Source organism: Euphorbia lathyris, chromosome 1 (genome assembly GCF_963576675.1).
Source record: "Euphorbia lathyris chromosome 1, ddEupLath1.1, whole genome shotgun sequence".
Taxonomy (NCBI): Eukaryota; Viridiplantae; Streptophyta; class Magnoliopsida; order Malpighiales; family Euphorbiaceae; genus Euphorbia; species Euphorbia lathyris.
In genome coordinates this window covers 124,693,632-124,712,580 of record NC_088910.1, presented here as the reverse complement: position 1 = coordinate 124,712,580, position 18,949 = coordinate 124,693,632, and the positions used below count along the sequence as shown (strand labels likewise).

Sequence of the window (18,949 nt, the reverse complement as noted above, 5' to 3'; positions counted from 1 at the left end):
TATAGAACGCGCAATTCAATTAAAATAATAAATACACCTCATTGACATAAACAGCTTATATGTGTTAGAACATGAATTTTCACATGCATCTTAATGAGTAAATGAATTTGTTCATTTATCATTAGATATAGGCTTATTAAATCTAAGCTTCAGGATGCTTTGAATCTCCACATTAGGATTCTAATAAGCCTAGATCTAACGGTGAATGAGCAAATTCTACATGCTCATTAAGGTGCATGTGATCAAGACTGGTGTTAGAATTAGGTTTGATTTCAGTTTTTTTTTTTTATATTTCGGTAATTTGGTTTTTTAGTAAAATTACTGAATTAACCGAACCAACTGAAATAAATTTTAATTAGATATTAGATTTATAATTATAAGTTAATATTATTATTAATAAGATGATTAATAATATAAATGGAGACGGACTATTAAATTTCTTACTTGAACAAATTTAATTACTTACAAAGTTTATTGTTTTATGAAATTTATAAATGGCGACCATAATTTTTTATTAAATTTATGGATGAATTATTTATAGACGAGAATGGTATTCATAAAGTATATCCGTTAGGATAATGAAATAAATACAAGTTATAAAAAAAAATAAAAAGATAAAAATTTGAGATTGACACTACAGTAATACATTACTTGTTGCCATCTATAAAAGGGCCAACTGTTGAACTGTACAACACACAATTCAATTAAAATGATAAATACACTTTAATGACATAAGCACCTTACATCATAAATATTACATCACAATTTGTCCTATACTATCAACAAAATACCCTTTAATACTTTTTAATTACTTACTTGTGTTGCCTTAAAATATACTTTTCTTTTTTCTTATTTGAAGTAAAAAAGAAAAATATATAAAATATATAAAATAATTTTGTGATAGAAAATATTTATATATTGCATTAGATGAGTTCATGTACAAAGCGACAATAGTAAGGAATAAAACATCATCCAAGTATAGGCTAAAACCTAATACAAAAACCATAAACGGAATAAACAGACTACAAGAGCAAAAAAGACCATCAAAGATACAACTAAATAAAAACACAACAATCTCATACTTTTCTTGAATCCAAATTCGTATGAAAGTAGCCGTAAACCAATCGTCATCATTTAGTTTCTTTCGGCCATTTGGATTTAAGTCATTTGTAATGGTGTAACCACATAGACCCATGGATCTACGTATAAGATAACATGTTACCGCTCTTGCTAAACCTAAAAAAAATGTAAATGAAAAAGTTATAGCAAACAAATGCAAATCAAAAGAAAAAATCTGATGAAAAGTATAGATTTTAACTGATAAGAAAAGAAACTACTGATAAAAAAAACTAAAAAAATTGAGATAAAGCATAGATGGAATGTAAGAGGAAGACAAAAAATATAAAATATGATTCTATCAATTCTTGCTTCCATTGATTTTTCTTTCGTAGGGTCTTAGAATAATGTTATTGTTAGACTTGTAATTATCTTGTTTAGGAAATATATTATTTGATTGAATTGTAATTATCACATTAGCATAATTATAGGACTTGTTTTTTTATAAACTCTTGAGTATTTATACTCATCTTGATCAATAGAAATCCTCAAGGGTTTTATCTCTATTATGCTCTGATACCATAATAGAGGTAGAACCTTGAGGATTTCTATCGATCAAGGGGAATATAAATACCTAAGAGTTTACAAAAAAAACAAACCCTATAATTATACCTATAATTATATCTATGATTATACCTATAATTATGCTAATATGATAATTACATATCAATCAAATAATATATTTTTTAAACAAGATAATTACATATCTAACAATTTTTAGGGGAATAGTTCTTAACATAAACATATTTCTTTTGCAATTATGATTAAATTTCACTTGTTAATTAAATTCATAGCCTCTCAAAAGTTACAGAGTAGGTCTAGTTGGGAAAAGTATCAGTTAATCGAATCGAAATATGTCTTATTTTCATAACTAAACTGAACAAGATTGGAACTGAATAATAATTAGATTAATCAGAGATTAATTGGATATATATTTTTTAATCAAATATTAATTGGATTAATCAGAAATTAATTAGGTTTGTATTTTTTAATCAGAGATAATCAAAGTAACATTAATTGGATTAATCAGAGATTAATTGATCCGAATACAAGAACCTCAAGGATTAATCGAAGATTAATTGGATTTATATTTTTTATAGGTAATAAATTTATTATTATATAAATTCAATTAAAATATGTATTACTCTATCTAAAACTAATAATATAAAATAATTAATATAGACAAACGGTTATACTCTCCCCGTCCCATTATATAAGTCGTTTTAGAAAGTGATTTTTTTTCCAAAATATAAATCGTTTTGGTTTTCCAAAAACTTTTAGTTTTGTTTTTTGTTCCAAGCATTAAATTTTTTGTCTTCATCTATATGTTTTTTTAGCATTTCAATACTTATTGCCCAACCATTACATGAAAGATAATTTTTTTTAAGTTAACCAATGTAAAATTCATTAATTAGACACTATATTAATTGTATTTCTTAATTTGTATAAAATCTCTAAAATAACTTATATTATGGGAAGGAGGTAGTATTAACTAAATCAGATTATCAAATTTTATTATGAATATATCATTATTTTCTATATATAACAAATAAAGTATACTTTTACATCCTAATTTAAAAATTCTAAACTCCAATTCGTAAATCTTAAACGATGGACAATATATTTTAAACCTCTAATTTATAAACTCTAATTCTTAAAATAAATATAAAATACTGAGATATAATTCAAAATTATGACTCGATATAATTATATAGTTTTTTAAAAGTGAATTTATATATAAATTTCCATAAATTTAAACTCATAAAATATTAAATTTATTATTTTATCTTAGGTATACCGTTTGCTTTGCTCTGAAGCTATTGTCTACAATTTTGGTAAAAAGCCCATGTCATTATGGATAAAGTTTCAATATACAGCAAAAATGATTAGGTCACATACAATACAATAGAAGCTTATCTGGTCGGCAATGTCATGACACTTATCTGGTCTAGTCTAACTTTAAGACGTCTCTTTTAACACATGCATTGTATTCTTACATACATGAATTTCATGTGCTACTATGTCATCAAGATATAAATTTAGTTTCATATGCATATCTAATTTTATCTCATTATTGATTAAGATAAAGATGAATGATTTAGAGAGGATGAATGATGACCTTGTGGCTGATGTTGTGTCGCGTCTCGACGGTTTAGCCTTGGCTTCTTTTGCTTCCACCGCTTCTTACCTTCGACAGGTTGCTCTTGAGTCTTCTTTGTGGAGACAGCTCTGCCATTCCACTTGGCCTTCTACCACTCATTATCATCCAATCAGTTTCCATCAATTCTTTGCTGATTCTTTTCCTTTTGTATTCTATGATGAAGCACCTGCATCTGCTTCTGCTGCTACTCTTTACTCTCATACTACTTCCCCTTGTGATTTTGTGTCGTTTGTCGATGTTTTCTACAAGAATCAATGCGTTTTTTCCACTGTTGTACGTGGAATACCTTAAGTTTCTGATGCTTTTGCTTCGAAAATCATGGGTAGTGACCATTCCGAGTTCCTTTCCGACGAACGTTGGAAATGGTTTTTGAATTGCCCTTTCGAACTCCAACTTCTACACCTTGAACATGATAAAGATGAAGTCGGAAATCCTGAAACTTCGGATGATGATCAGTTGTCGCCTCATTGGAACTTGGAGCTGATGCAGGATCTCAGGTTGAGTTGGATACTGCTAGATAATAAAACAGGGAAATCAGTTAACCTCTCCACATGGAAACCAATCTCAGTACAAAGTGTCTGGCCTCATAAGGAGGACTATATTATGCATTTTGGGAGTATTATACCAGTTGAAGAGTGCATGTTACCGGACAAACTCGCCAGAATTAATATAACAGCTAAATTTAAGTTGAGGGGAGAAGAAGGGTACCTTCAATGGAGGGAAATCAGCATGAGCATTGAGGATATAAGGGGAGCCCTTACCGATGGAAGAACGAGTTTGATGATTCTCAGTAAGGCTCTGTACAGCTGCCGAACAACAAATCAGCTTAAGGTTGAAAATAGCTTCAATCAGTATGAGAAGAGGAAGGAAGAAATGAACAGGAGGAGAAATGAACAGGAGGAGCAAGTTAGGCGAAAAAGTAACTAATGGAATGTATATTTGTATTCAAATTGCAGTTTTTGCAATTCTATGTAATGCTTTGATTCATTAGTTTAAATGCAAATTCTTTCCACAGTACTAAGAAAATTTTAAATAACACAATTTATTAACATTCAAACTAACTGAATTAATTTAACAGGTACAAGATTTGACAGTTTTCATGGCTGAAACTCAAGTGAAAAAACAAAAAAGTATGGAGAATGTTTGTTCCCTGGAGACACAGACGGGATACAAGCATGAAAAACGACGCTTCTATTACTATGACTTCCTTAGACATTTTGCAGGAGATTCTTCTCAAAGGCTCAATTCAGCGTGCGTTGAATAGAGCTCTGCCAACAATGCCTGTGGCCTCTATGTAACGATCCACACACCTGGAGACGCAGCTACTTTCACCCCCACTGAGGCTTGATCCTGGTTTTGTGATACACTTGTCAAAACACTTCCCCCTAACAGTCTGCATTGAGGAAGAAAAAAAAAACCCAAGTTGAGCCAAGTACAGTATTTCATTGTGCCAATAAGTTTAAGATTATACAGCATGGTAAATTACAGAATTCCCAGTTGAAGAATTCAAGCAAACAATAATGCACTGTATCCAGGAAATTATCATATAACCATTGAGATCAATATCGACAGGTAAATGTAAGAAAATCTTTTCAAGTGTGCTTGAAAACAAGAACCTCTAACACTTCGAGAATAAACACTTGATCAACTATCAATTAATATGTTTTTGAATGTATATGCAAGTCATAGAATTCTGAAGATGTAAGGATGGCGTAGCAAACGTTCTCTGTTAACTTCACGGAAGCAAGCATGTATCTGTGTATCAAAGGGGTCTTGGGGCCCAGGCACAAGGCATAGCCGTGCACCTGAGCGACACAAGGTGCACTAAAGAATGCGAATATATAAAACTATATATGACAACACTTAACATTTCAGAAGTGATAAATTCTAAAATGCAACAAATACTAAATCATATCCATAATCTTAATCATTAATTCCAACATGCAATAAATCCCAACTTAACTACTCTAACTCTTCCATAATCAGAGTAATAAATTCTAAAGTCAAACCAAATTCTAAGTTAACTAAGAAATACTTTTCACCATGAGTTTCCATATTCATCACTAGTAGTGAATATCACTGTTATCACTATCATCTTCTCCAACATCAAAATCCTCATTCTCCTCACCCTGATAGTTTGTTCTACATTGACTTCCAAGATCCAAATTCATCTTTAGCTTCAAGTTCTTTAATTCAACAAATTCAGATTTCTTCTTTGTTTTTTTTTTTGGGTTTTGGTCTGCAAATATGTTCTTCCTTTCTCTTTCTTAGTTATTCTTTTTTTATGAAACTTTCTGTTTCTTGTTTTATTTGACTCTTTTATGGTTTATTTTGGACACTGGATGATATTATAATGAACATGGAGAATAAAACATCTAAATAATTAATAGAAGTATAAACCCTAAAAAACTCTAAGTCAAAAGGCACACCTCTTATAACCATTGAAGGCACACCTACGTGTGAGCCTTCGAAACAAATCCATTCTTCGGCATTATGAGGCGCTAGGCCTAGGGCCTTGTGAAACTTGAGCCTAAGGCACGCCTTTAATAACTGTGTGTATATGTGTGTATATATATTTATACATGGGAACAGGATTTGCTTCCCTGTTTTTGATGGCTAAAGATAAGGAAAACGGAGGTTAAAGTTAAATTTTAATTGATATGATGTTGCATTCACTGCATTCACCGCATTCCCATATGGAAACCTCTACCAAAATAAGTGAATGGGCACAAAGTGACACAAATAGCCTGAATTCCCCTAGTTTAGCAAGCAGGAGTGTTTGTTAGTATAGATATCCATTAAACTTCAAATATGCATAGAAAACACTAGAGAAGATGCACTTTAGAGGATAGAACAAATTAGAATCTACATCGTAATACCTTGTTACTTTAATGTGCAAAGATGATCTTTATTACATTGAGTATAAAATAAATCTAAGTCCGCAAAAAGAAGAAAATGAATTGACAAGTCCAATAGTTCACATTAAATGAATATAACCAAGAATTTGAATGAATAGAAAACAGGCTAATCCAAGGTCTCGGAAAAGGTACATAGCTTCCTATGGACGAAATTCAATAGAATTCCTAATCGAATGAAATGAAACCGAACCATCATCACTGAATAAAAATGGAAGAAACAAAGAGAGACAAAGTAATGGATAAAAAGGTACCTCGAGGAACTCTTGAGCGTAAGCCTGGTCAAGTTGACTCTTCAACTGGACCATGAGATCGGAAGATGACATCTGAGGCGATCCTGATCCCATTGAGGGTGAAGAAAAGGAATCCATGGCTGGCTTTCTTCGGTTCGCTAAAATCTCAGACGAAATTTGATTCCGCACAAATACACAGACATAAACCCTAGAATATCAGTCTATTTATGGCAGCCTTAAACCCTTTATTCCTAATGAGCTCTAACTTTTTGGGACGATTTAGGCCCAATAGTCTCTTGGGTCGGGCTGAAATAGGCCCATTTGCTTAACATGAAAAAAGAGCAAATTTCAGAAAAATTATAGCTGTGGCCTATTGGTCACAGGTATAAAACCAGATTTCAAATTTAACCTAATTGCAATATGGAAGTTAATGTTGATCTTGCAACTAGGGGCGTTAATGAGTCACCTTAGCTCAAAAGTTTGATCAAAGTCCGACTCGAGCTCGACTCGAGATATTAACAAGTCAAGTTGAAGTTTCTTTACGTTCATATCGAAAGTTCAAGAACAAACTCGATTATTTTTTAATTAATATATATATAATTAATTAATTTTTAATTCAAAATACTATTAATGACTATGAAAAAAATAAGTAATTTAGTTTTGGACTTTTATTCTCAACTAGTTACAACTCATAAGGTCCATAAAAAAACATCTGATGATTGTTCTGGGTCTTGGCTAGTGTAATTTAAGGTTCAAAATCCAAACCTAAAGATTAATTAGGTTTTTTCTTCCTCAAGTTCTCTCTACTTTGTCTTCCACAGTTATCGTCCATACACAACCACGCCGTTAGCGACCATATGATCTGTGAGTTTATCTAACAATTATTTCCTTATATAAGTCATTGCAAATTAAGAAATATATTGGTTAACTAAAAATAATTCTCTCTCATGTCACTACTGGGGAACAAACATAGGAATATTAAAAAATACATGTACCAATACAAAAATTTAATATTTGGACAAAAAAACTAAACTAATATTTGAGGAAAAAACTATTTTGCTAGAATGATCTATATAAGGAAATATAGGAGTACTATTTTGAGAGCTTGATCACGGCGGACACTTTTTTTTAATCATTTAAACTCATTAAATATGTTGTAAAACTTTTTTTATATGCTATTTATTCTACACATAAATGACAAATATGAAAAAACTCGATAAATGCTCAATTCGAGAGGATTCGACTCGAAATATTATTATAATATCTTTTTCGAATCTCTTAAATGAAAAGTAAGTTCATATTAGTTGGAAATTTAAATACTAAAATTTTATTTATGTAAATACATCGTATTAAATGTCAATCAGATTATGCATATATTATATTTAGGGTAAAGTTCAAATAAAACCTCTGTGGTTTCACTAATTTTCAGATAAAGGACTGTGGTTTACTTTTTGTCAAAACGAGGATTGAGGTTTCACACTTGGATTAATGTTATTAAAACTATCTTTAACGACCTTAAAATGAAAATTTTCAAGAATTAAAGTTGTTCAATGTCATATTTTCTATGGAACTACATTTTCGATTTTCAAAAATCATCTTTTTTGGAACTTTCTAAACATTAACTTCCTCTCTCTTTACCAAACTTCATCTAAATGATCTCAAAATAAAAAAGTTGAAGAATTAAAGTTCCTTAGAATATTAGTAGTTCTTAAAATATGTCATTTTTGAAGTCATTAAGAGTGATTTTAATAGTATCGATCGAAAAAGTCCTTATTTTGCTAAAGTTGAAAACCTCAATCCTCGTTTTGACAAAAAGTAAACCACAATCTTTTATCTGAAAATTAGTGAAACCACCGAGATTTTATTTGAAATTTACCCTTATATTTATGTATTAAACATTGTCACCCCAACCTTTTGTATATGATCAATAGTTGTCTGGCTCATCCTGAAACCTTGCCGAGCTTATCTAGCTTGGCTAAGAGTCAAATTTTTTTTATTGTATTTCAGAATAATATATCTAACGAATCAATTAATATATATATATATATATATATACTTTTATGATTTTTATTAGTTGAATGTATTGCTTCCGAAACACTGTAAATTTTCTCGCTATGTACTGTCTTTCATTATTCAGATACTAATCTAGTGTCAAGTCCTCTATAGTTATCTGATATTAATTAATTGTTGATTCTTCTGTTAATTACTATCAGTGCTTGCTTAATTGCTTTATTTTCTTAATTTCTTAATTAATCATCGGTTATAAGTTTAAAATTACAATTAGAGATAATATGAAAGAAAGTCATGAAATTAAACAAACAGCACATGCATATAATTATTTATATTATATATAAATGCACAAAATCTCAAGACCTTGAGTAGGGAACTGAAATTGAATCTCCACCAATTAATAAATTAATTAAGCCACTCTTTTGCCTGTAATTGCCCATTTTTGGTTGGTCCAAATCCAACTATTTTGAAAGTTTTCATGCATAAATTACAACTTACATATAAAATATTACTATATATGATTGACTACATTTTTTTTTTTGAACTATATAATTGACTACATTAATTATATTTTTAACTTAAAACACACACTATATTTTCATTGAGCCCCTAAAACCAAGTTGAGTTTTGGTTACTCTAATTGTAACACTAATTAATCATCTTAATTAATTAATTAAAGGGTAGATAAAACAAGATAGCCGCCAACTGGGACTGGTATTGTATTTTTGGGTGGTCCTTTCTCAACTTAATTTGGAACCAAGTGGTCCTCCATCTTTTTATCTTTTTATAATTTTACCTTTTTATCTCTTTCTTATGCTTATCTTCGACCTGCAACCACTGATTTTTTTTGTCTGCTTTCTTCTTCTGTATGTGTTCATTTCATTTCATTCTATCTTTATTTCTTTAGTTTATTGTCATTAATTATAACAAACCAATCTGTTATAACATATCAAATCTTGTACATGTATAATTTTATGAGGCAAAAAAGCTTACTGATGATTCTGAATGTGGAGTAAACTCTAATCTTTTAATTTTACTATATAGTATATGATATTTTTAGTTTTTGTTATGAATTTTGATCAACATATATATGTTATTCATTTCATTGGTCAAAATTTATATTTTTAACCGTTGAAAATCAATTTTTTTATTCGTGTGATGTGATTATAATGAAACTGTTCGACTCATGACAAAAAAAAAAAAGTAAAAATCAAGACTTATCGAGTAGTGATGAAAAAAAAAAAAAATCAGACTACAGAAAAAGTTATATTTCAGCCTCCATACTTATGTAAATTTGTATTGATGCTCATGTACTTGAATTTGGCGTTAATTATTGTTCAAGGTATAAAACTCTTTAATTGTGCGATTAATTCCCAGATGTAATCTGATAATATAGATAAAGTATATAAGTTTATCCTATGGTTATTGGGAATATCGAATTTAGTCTTCACGTTAAAAACATTATATTAAACGTAACATTCATCAGTTGGTGCAATAAATATAATTGACGAAAATTAGTTTTTTTTTTTTAATGTGTCATTTCATGTTATAGTTAGCCTCCAATTTTCAAATTGCACATCTTTTGTTAATAAAAAATCTATTTTCCATCAATTAGGGTTTGGAAATATGACATCAACCGGTAAGCATTAGGCTTAATTTACATTATTTTCTACATGTAGAGGAAATCCAGGCTAAATTTGCAATTATTCTTTGATAATAGGTTAATTACACTCATGGTCCTTGAACTTGTACTTACTTTAACCCCTGAACCTTACACTACTTTCATTATGGCCTCATTTTACCGTCGACCAAGTCAAAACAACTAATGCCGATCTTAAAATGAAAAAGTCCAAATGTTAAAGTTGTTTAGAGACACATAATGCAACCACAATTTTTTTTTTTTCAAATCACCGTTTTCTAAATTTTCTCTCTTAACCGTACATCTAAATGACTTTAAAATCAAAAAGTTCAAAACTAAATTTATTAGAATATCATTTCCATCAACTCTATAATGAAGAATTACATGTTATTAGACTGAATATCATAATCAACGTTGAAAAGAGTTATTATGTTAGTAAACTGCAAATATCAAGAACTATAATCTTCGATTTTGAAGTTCATAAACTATAATAAGAGGATATTTGATTGCTCATTTACATTTTCACTTCAAAAGAGAGAATTTTAGATGTTTGGTTAGTGACTTTGACTTTTACACCTGAAAAGTAATCTTTTACAAAAGTATGAAATCTCTACATTTTAGAAAAACAGTTTTTTCCAACAGCAAACAGTAAATTGCAGACAGCAAACAGCACTAGCAAACAATAAGTAAAACAAACCGACTACGAATAAAAAAAAGGTTGTGAAGTAATTTACCCTTTGATAATATAGTTAAAGAAAAATAAAAAAGGACAGATGCAGTAAGAGGTCCCCCATAAGGAAATGAAAAAAAAGAAAGCATAATGTTGATAATGAATAACTTTCATAATAAGAGGGAAACCCTATAAACAGAGGACTTAAACCTAGAACCTACCTACTCTTAGGAACAAGATGCTTAAATACTATGGAACCACACAAGCTTTCATTTTATTACTGAGTTAGCTTAAAAAGGCAAACATATTTACAAATTTATACTTTATTATAAATAAAAAAGTAAGTAGGTTGCGTGTCAATCAATAATTATATTTTTTCTATTAATATCTCTAACACTCTCCCATTCCTTCCCCCATCATTTTATGGCTCTTCTCTCTACCATTTTTCCACTTTTCAACCTCTCTTCCTTTTCCTTTTATCGGGTCCATCTTTTAATTCAGTTTCATAATATATTGGGAATTTTATCAAAAAAAAAAAAAAAAACATATATTGGAATTTTAGGGGTAAATTCCATATATTGCATTTACTTTTTCATTAATATCTCAACTTTACATTTTACTAATTTTACTAATATAATGACGCATATACTCATTTTAATTGATCAATATAATTACTGCAATAACAGGTAATTCTCCATTATAGAATCGGTAGAAATGATATTTTAAGTAACTTTAATTTTTGAAGTTTTTGGTTTTTATGTCATTTAGGTGATGTTTAGTTAGAAGAGAGAATTTGGTTGTTTGAGAGAGAAATATGTGAAATTTGTGATTCGGAAAATTAAAAACGATAGTTCCATGCGAAATATGGTTCTAAAAAACGTTAAAAGAGGGTATTATGTCAGAAAAGTGTAAAGCTCAAAGGACCACAATGTTCTATTTTGAAGTTCAGGGGCCATAATGAAAATAAATGTAAAGTTTAGGCTATGACTGTAATTTATCCAAGAATTTAGGGTAAAAAATAACTCTTGATGTTGGAAGGATGGATCAATTTAGTTCAAATTGAGTTTAAATATCTAATATTTAAGTTGGTTTTATAAAAAAAAATATATATTTAAATTGGTAATATTTGAAAAATTAATTTTATTAAATTAATTTTAATATCTAAATATTGGTCAAATTTTGTCTAATTAATAAAATATTATCATTCAAAATTGAAATGATCATATATATCAATTTTAGAGACCATTTTACTCTTAGTTTTTAAAATTGGGGTAAGCAATTTTATCCTTTCATTTTTCTTCAAAATTCCACTAAGAAAGATTTATAAAAAATAATAATAGAAATTAGTAATTCAAAACTTTATTTCTCCATTCAAGTCAAATGATTTCTTCGTATAATATCATACCTTTTTTTTATGAAATATTATACTTTTTTCTTTAATTTGAATTTGTTAGTTAAAATTTTAATACATAGTACTGATAAGATAATAATAAAAAAAATAATTGTTGAAACTTATTTCCATTCCATAGGAAGTGAACATGTGATTATTGGTAAATAAACAATTATTTGGAGGCAAATTTATACCTGATGGTTGGTGTATTCAGTTGTGCTACAGCTAGCTATATCAGTACCAGCTAAGCTGGATATATTATAAAGTTCCCACTTGATTCTTTTGTTTATGCAAACTAGTCCTTATCATTTATACAACATTAATAAATATTACAACTAGTTTTAAAAGTCACTTTATTTCCATATTTACAAGTTTATACATATATATTGTCAAATATTCTTATAATTCAGGCATTGAAAACTTTTCATGATGTAGAGAATAGAAGTGTATTAGGGTTTTAGTTCTTACCAAACTGAATCTTTTACCTTATCTTATTCAAAAAGATGATGACTATTTAAGATCTATAAAGAGAAACAAACTCAAAACGTATTTTCTAACTCACGAAATTACCCACAGATCGGATAAGAGAGAATCGTAACAACATCAACATCTTAGAGCTTGGTTCATTCTCCCCCTTAAACATGTTTAGCTTATAGCACTACAAGAAAACATCGAATTAGAGACCGATTTTAGCGACCGGAGAAAAATCAGTCGCTAAATTAGCGACCAATTCGGGCGCCCATAATATTTCGTTCTTGCAAAAAATGGAGGGAAAAATACAGCCCATTTTAGCAACCTTCTTTTCATTTAACAACTATGTACCCTGTTGCAAGGTTTTGGGGTAAAAAAAAATAAAAAAGAAATAAAAAATATAAATAGAAAACACTCCGATCAAAAAAACCCAAACTCTCTTCTCTTCGCAAAAACCCTAAAATGCTTCTCTCTCCTAATTCCTAATGGCTTCCAGAAATCGACCTACAAATTCCACCCTCCTATTCGACATCTTTCATTTTCAGACCTAATCCCTCTTCTCTCTCTAGTGGTCGTTCTCTTGAATCTGGCAACTACTCATGGCCTGGAAGAAAATCTAGGTCTCGAGGAAGAACAAAAACCGAAGAACAAAAACTCTAGGTCTCTTCAGGTTTGTGTTTATGCCTAATTTTTTTTATGCTTAAGCTCTGAAATTAAAGAAGAAGTTACAAAGAGTGTCCTGTTTGGTTTATTCTCTCTACTAATGGCTATGTTCATCGATTACTCTGCTTTTGTCTAGTTAAATGTTCCCGGTAGTATGTACTAACAGATAGAAGCATGTGATATTTTGAATTTAATTTTCTATTCCAACTCATGACTTTAGCAGTTCTTGCAATATATATGTTTGAGCATGCCTCCTAAATATTCTCTCTCTGGCTAGTTTTTGTTAGAGGAATCTGCTGAATTTGAGAGCCGAGTTTAAAGGGTTGGAGTTATTGCTTGACTATCTTGACCAAAGTCAATCATTTTCAGATAAATTCATACATTTTCAGGTAAACTTGAAGTTATGTGTTCTGAAATTGTGCTTTACAGTTATAGGCTCTTACTAATTAAAATCAGTTATCAGTTTCTGAGTTCTTTTTTTAATTATTTTGCTATCTTATTATGTAGCTTCCCCTTTCAAGGAGGCAATGCTTGTTACTAGTGTATGTCGGTTGCCTATCATTAGTGTATACCATTTTTCAAATATGCATATTTTTTTCTGAACTGCAAAATGCATTATGGGTGCCATTAATGCCAAAAGTAAAATTCTTTTAATGCTTATTGGCCTCCTTAAAGCAATATAGTTGTATTTGCTGAATGCATAATATGCTTTGTTTGAATGTTTGCTGCAAGCTTTAGTATCTACAAACTTTATTATCACTCATAGCAGAGAACAAATTGATACTACACTTGTTACTGTGCATATTCTGTTGTTTAATCATATTAACATGACAATTTTTGAACGAAGTTAGGGTCAAAGAAATTGGGCTTTTTAGTAGTTGGATAACTAATGTATGTGGTCGACTCTCTTAAGTTCAGTTTATATGTCTGTTGCTTTTCTTTTATTCTCTATTATTACTCTCAGATTATGGTCTCCTTCCAATATTTGCTGTTGTTTGTCCCTGTTGTCCTAAAAGGTGACTCTAGCAAGTGCACTAGGTACAAGTAATATATTGGTAAGTAGAGTATCGTTTTAGTTGAGGATGAGTTTCATATGATTTGATTAGAATAACGTAAAAGCAACTGATCTATAGAGAATGAGTTCAGAGAAAAATGATTTATCACGATAAAAAGAGAGAACAAGCTAAGCCTAACATGAACAGGGAGTTTACAGTTTAACTTTTACCTATTTATTCATGAATGTAATATGATGTGGGTCAAGGTCTCTACTTTAGGCCCACTCAAGTCAACTCTCGTGTGTTCTTGAGATTCTAAGATTTACTAAACCTTTAAGCGTCCCCAAATGTGTTTCTTTCTTGCATTAAGCATTAAGCAGCATTTCATGTAATGAAAACCCTTGATATAAAACCATTATATTTCTATTTCTGATTTTACATGTTCAATGATAGATAAGTGAGTATAAAAGTAGTCTCCCATCATTTATAAACGCTAAGATAAGAGTTAATAAACCCACACATGAAGAACATCATTAAACACACCATAGAAATAACTACATTCATTCATAAATAAGCTAAGAAAAACTTACAACTCTAGTCCGTAACTGGCTTAGCTCATTCGGATGACTACTCACTCATAGTAATGAGTGAACAGCCATAAAATATGCAATAAATCCTCATCAATGGAGTTAGGTCAGAAATTAAGAGAGTTCTCCCGAGAGAGATGAAGTTTAAGATCTGAAAATTATCCAAAAAGTAAGTGCTCTCTCCTCCTATCCGTTCTCTACTTAATAAGGAGAGAGGAAATAAAAATAAAATAAAATGTACAAAAGCAAATTGTTCAGACACAAGTACATATATTTTTCATGCATTAAGGTTGGTTATGGATATTTGAACACTCAAGGCCCCAAAATCTTCTTCTTGCCGCTGACCATCCCTGATTCCGCCTCCTTTTGTTGTTGTCTTCTAGTGCTTTACGTTGTTGTCCTTCGGTCCGAAGGGTCTCCTTCACCTTTTCCTGTAAAACAGGCTGCGTGACAGCTTTTCCTGCTTGACTTCACAAAATCTGCAAGAAAGGCTCTTTAGTCCGTAATTTAGCATAATTAATCAGCCCATTTAGCCCATTTGTGATGAAATAATGTATGGTTATTAGGGTCAAGTATGAACCCATCAGTCCCTCCCCTCTCTGCTCTCTACCCCCATCAACTCACTTGCATATGGACTAGGAAATTCGATTAGAATTTGGCTGGAGTTTTTGCTCTCTCTTTCTATCTTTCGAATGGGAAAATCTTCTATAGATGAGACAATTTTCTTCAATTCTTAAACCATTCTCGTTGTTCAATTCTTAAACCATTCTCAATTATTGAGAATGATTGCATGGTCATTGACTTTCTTCATTGACACTTCATTTGGGAGGAAGTTTGAGAGTGTTAATAAATTGAGAGTTAGTGGTAACCCTATGTTTGGGAAGATGGATTTGAATAGGTATGGATTAATAAGATTTTATGAAAGGTTAAATTTTGTTCTAAATCTTAACACTCCAAATTGGAGTGCTAAGGAGGATTAAACACTTACCCGTCAAAACCTTCCCCATCCCCCCCTTTTAATGACCCTTGTACCCCATCCAAACAAAGAGTGAATCTTGAATATTGGACCATTCACTTCTATTTCTTGGCCATTTTGTTTGGAAATAGGTTGAATTTGCTTTATTCATGGTTCAAGTTCTTTGATAGATTCCATGATGAAGTCTCCCTCTGCTTTTGCATGTTACTGCGTTATTTTCTTCAATCATCGGTATTTGTTGTAAGAGAGTAGAGATGGCGGTAGATTTGTTTACAAGCATGTTTATTTCTGCACTGTAAGTTTCAACTAGTGTTAAGGTTGTACATGATGGATATGTTTGTGTAGAGCTTCTAACTTTATGATGATCCATTTGAAACTAGCATGTTATAATGTTTTTGGATCTTTAGTAATCTATGTGATGGATGTACCTCTACAGACTCTGCAGCTTTAATATAGGAAATGCTGATAAGCTTGTTATTGTTTAACCTTGTGAGTTTTTTACTCGATGGTACTGAATTTCAGTCTTTGGAATTATGGGCTGATTTGAACATTCATTTGGTGTTTTATTGAGTCCTGACGTGTTAATGAGTCTGATGCACGCGTCATTGTTTCATACATACTTGCATATGCATTTTGATCTGGTATAACGGTTCATTCTGTTACTGCTTTGGTTGTTCTGGTTTTTTCTGCTCTCTTGGTTTATATCACCACTGCTTTGAATGTTGAAGTTGTTAGAGTGCTTTTTACCATTATAAAATTACATTTTATATGCTGCGAAAATCAAAATGCCTCCTTTGTGCCCTAAAGATGTATGGGATGCTTGGTGGCGTATGTGGGACACGAATGAGTTTAAGAGAAAAAGTGAGTTAGCAAGTAAAATAAGGGTAGGAAAATCTAGCGTAGCGAAAGGTACCCATACTGGTGGTTCAGTATCCCATGCAAAAACTGCATCAAAACTGGTAAGTAAATTTTGATCCTTGTTCTGCTCTACTCTACTTTTTTACATGATAATGTTTCTTGTGAATGAGTTTATTATTAGCAATTTGATCAATCAGGGCATCATTAACATGTTCTGCTGTTTTATTTGATACTAATATGTGTTTGCTTCAGGAAAAAGAGCTTGGTAAGGCCTTGAATCCAGACCAGTTCTTCTTGTATGCACTCACAAAAGATCACGATAAAGTTACCTTCGGTATCGCTGCAGAAAAACCCAAGTAAGAGTAGTTATTTATGTTGTATGTTTTGCCTAATGATATGGCTGATACTAGTTCCATACATAATTAAACTGCATATGAAAATCTCTGTTTGATTCATCCTTATCTGGTATTGGCCTATTGCATTTCTCATATTGATTGAGATAAAGTTGTTTTTTGTATTATAGCTTTGTAGAGAATGATGGATTATTTTGTTTTATTTTTTGCTTGAATGATATGGTCCTTTAACTGACATGTTCATGTGTAAAGAGTCTTTTGAGGATTTTAATTTCTTGGGGCATTGAAACTACAAACAGTGATTAGTTTATTATTGCAATTAGTTTTTTTTTTTTACAATTTGGTTTATTTCAGATTTTGTCATTTCAGATTGGTCATTTCAGATGGTTACTACAATTTGATTTATTTGGACATTTCTAATTTGGTCATACCAAATTGGTCATTTTAGATACTTACTGCAATTTGGTTTATTTGGACATTTGTCATATCAGATTTTGTCATTTCAGATTGGTCATTTCAGATAGTTACTACAATTTGGTTTATTTGGACATTTCTGATTTTGTCATTCCAGATTGGTCATTTCAGATAGTTACTGCAATTTGGTTTTATTTGGACATTTCTGGTTTAGTCATATCAGATTGGTTATATTTCGTATTGGTTTATTTCATATCAGATAGTTACTGCAATTGCTGAAATCGTCCCTTTTAAACATTAAGAGCATCTTTGTGTATCATTTTGCATATTGGTTTATTTCATATACTTATTGTATTAATATTTCATTGTTCATTTTTTAGGAAAATTATGAACATCTCACTCAAGTTCAAGTTCAACATAGTACTGAGGAAGTTGTTGATTCCATTGATGAGTTACAAGCGTACTACAAGGCTGCTGGAGGGCTTAATCGGGATGGAGAAATTTTTGGATTGGGTTCAGCTGCTTCCGAATATTATCATGACATCTATCTTAGAAATTCAAGAGCATCGTCCTATTCAAGTTCTGTTGGTGCATCCAATTTAGGTGATAGTACTAGAATTCATAAGGTAAGAACCACACTTGAGACAGTACAGGAGCGCCTTAATGGCTTGAATGCCGATAGAAGCAGGTATATAGCACATCTAGAGCAAGTAACAGAACGACATGATCGATTGGCTGAAGGTGTACAATTGCTTGCCAGTGCAAATGAGGTGAGAGAGCTTCGAGAGAAATTGACAAATCTGTAGACACAAATTGGCCCATCTATCAATCAACTTCAAATTACTATCAATCATCTTCAAGCGAGTGTACGAAATTTAGAGCGTAGTTCGAAGTAAGATAAATTTAGGTGTTGGATAATGACATATATTTTGACTTATTTTATTAGGTTAGCTGATATATTTTGACAAAACTGATTAAGTTAACCTAGGTATAACATTATCATATTTATGTATTTTGGCTTAAACTTCAAATATTATATGTTTATATATATATATATAGTTTCAACCATTTTATTAGTTAAATTTAAATTATTCATCTGTTTACAATACAATTGTAATTGAAATTATAATTATAAAACATTTCCAGCGAATTACCGACAGAATATATAATCTTGGTCCGTCGGTAAAGCTAATATAATAACTCAATGGAAAGGTTACCGATAGAAATCCGTTGGTAATTTCTCGGTAAACTATCGCCACTTCATGGATCATTTGAGCAATTTACCGATGGTTTGTGGTCGCAAAAACCGATCGCAACTTTTAGCGACCGATTTTGCGATCAGATAGCTGTTGCAAACTTTTGCGATCGATAATGAAAAACAATTCGTTGATTATTTGCAACAGGTAATATAGCGACCGATTTTATTCGGTCGCTAAACCGTTTTAGCGACTGAATTAGCGACCGAAAATTCGGTCGCTAACTCACTGATTTCTTATAG

General features: G+C 30.9%; 1 protein-coding gene and 1 pseudogene across 1 annotated transcript; one reads left to right on the top strand and one right to left on the bottom strand.

The window, feature by feature from the left end:
* Window positions 1-3,132: 3,132 nt before the first annotated feature.
* On the top strand, window positions 3,133-4,294 carry LOC136210900 (F-box protein At3g44326-like; annotated as a pseudogene).
* A 5-nt stretch (window positions 4,295-4,299) lies between these two features.
* On the bottom strand, window positions 4,300-6,637 carry LOC136210899 (mitochondrial import inner membrane translocase subunit Tim13). The gene is made up of 2 exons (XM_066002345.1): window positions 6,447-6,637; window positions 4,300-4,670 (listed from the first exon to the last, which is right to left on the bottom strand). Exons 1-2 carry the CDS (start codon window positions 6,561-6,563, stop codon window positions 4,524-4,526), a joined length of 264 nt encoding a protein of 87 aa, XP_065858417.1. The 5' UTR covers window positions 6,564-6,637; the 3' UTR covers window positions 4,300-4,523.
* Window positions 6,638-18,949: the final 12,312 nt, after the last annotated feature.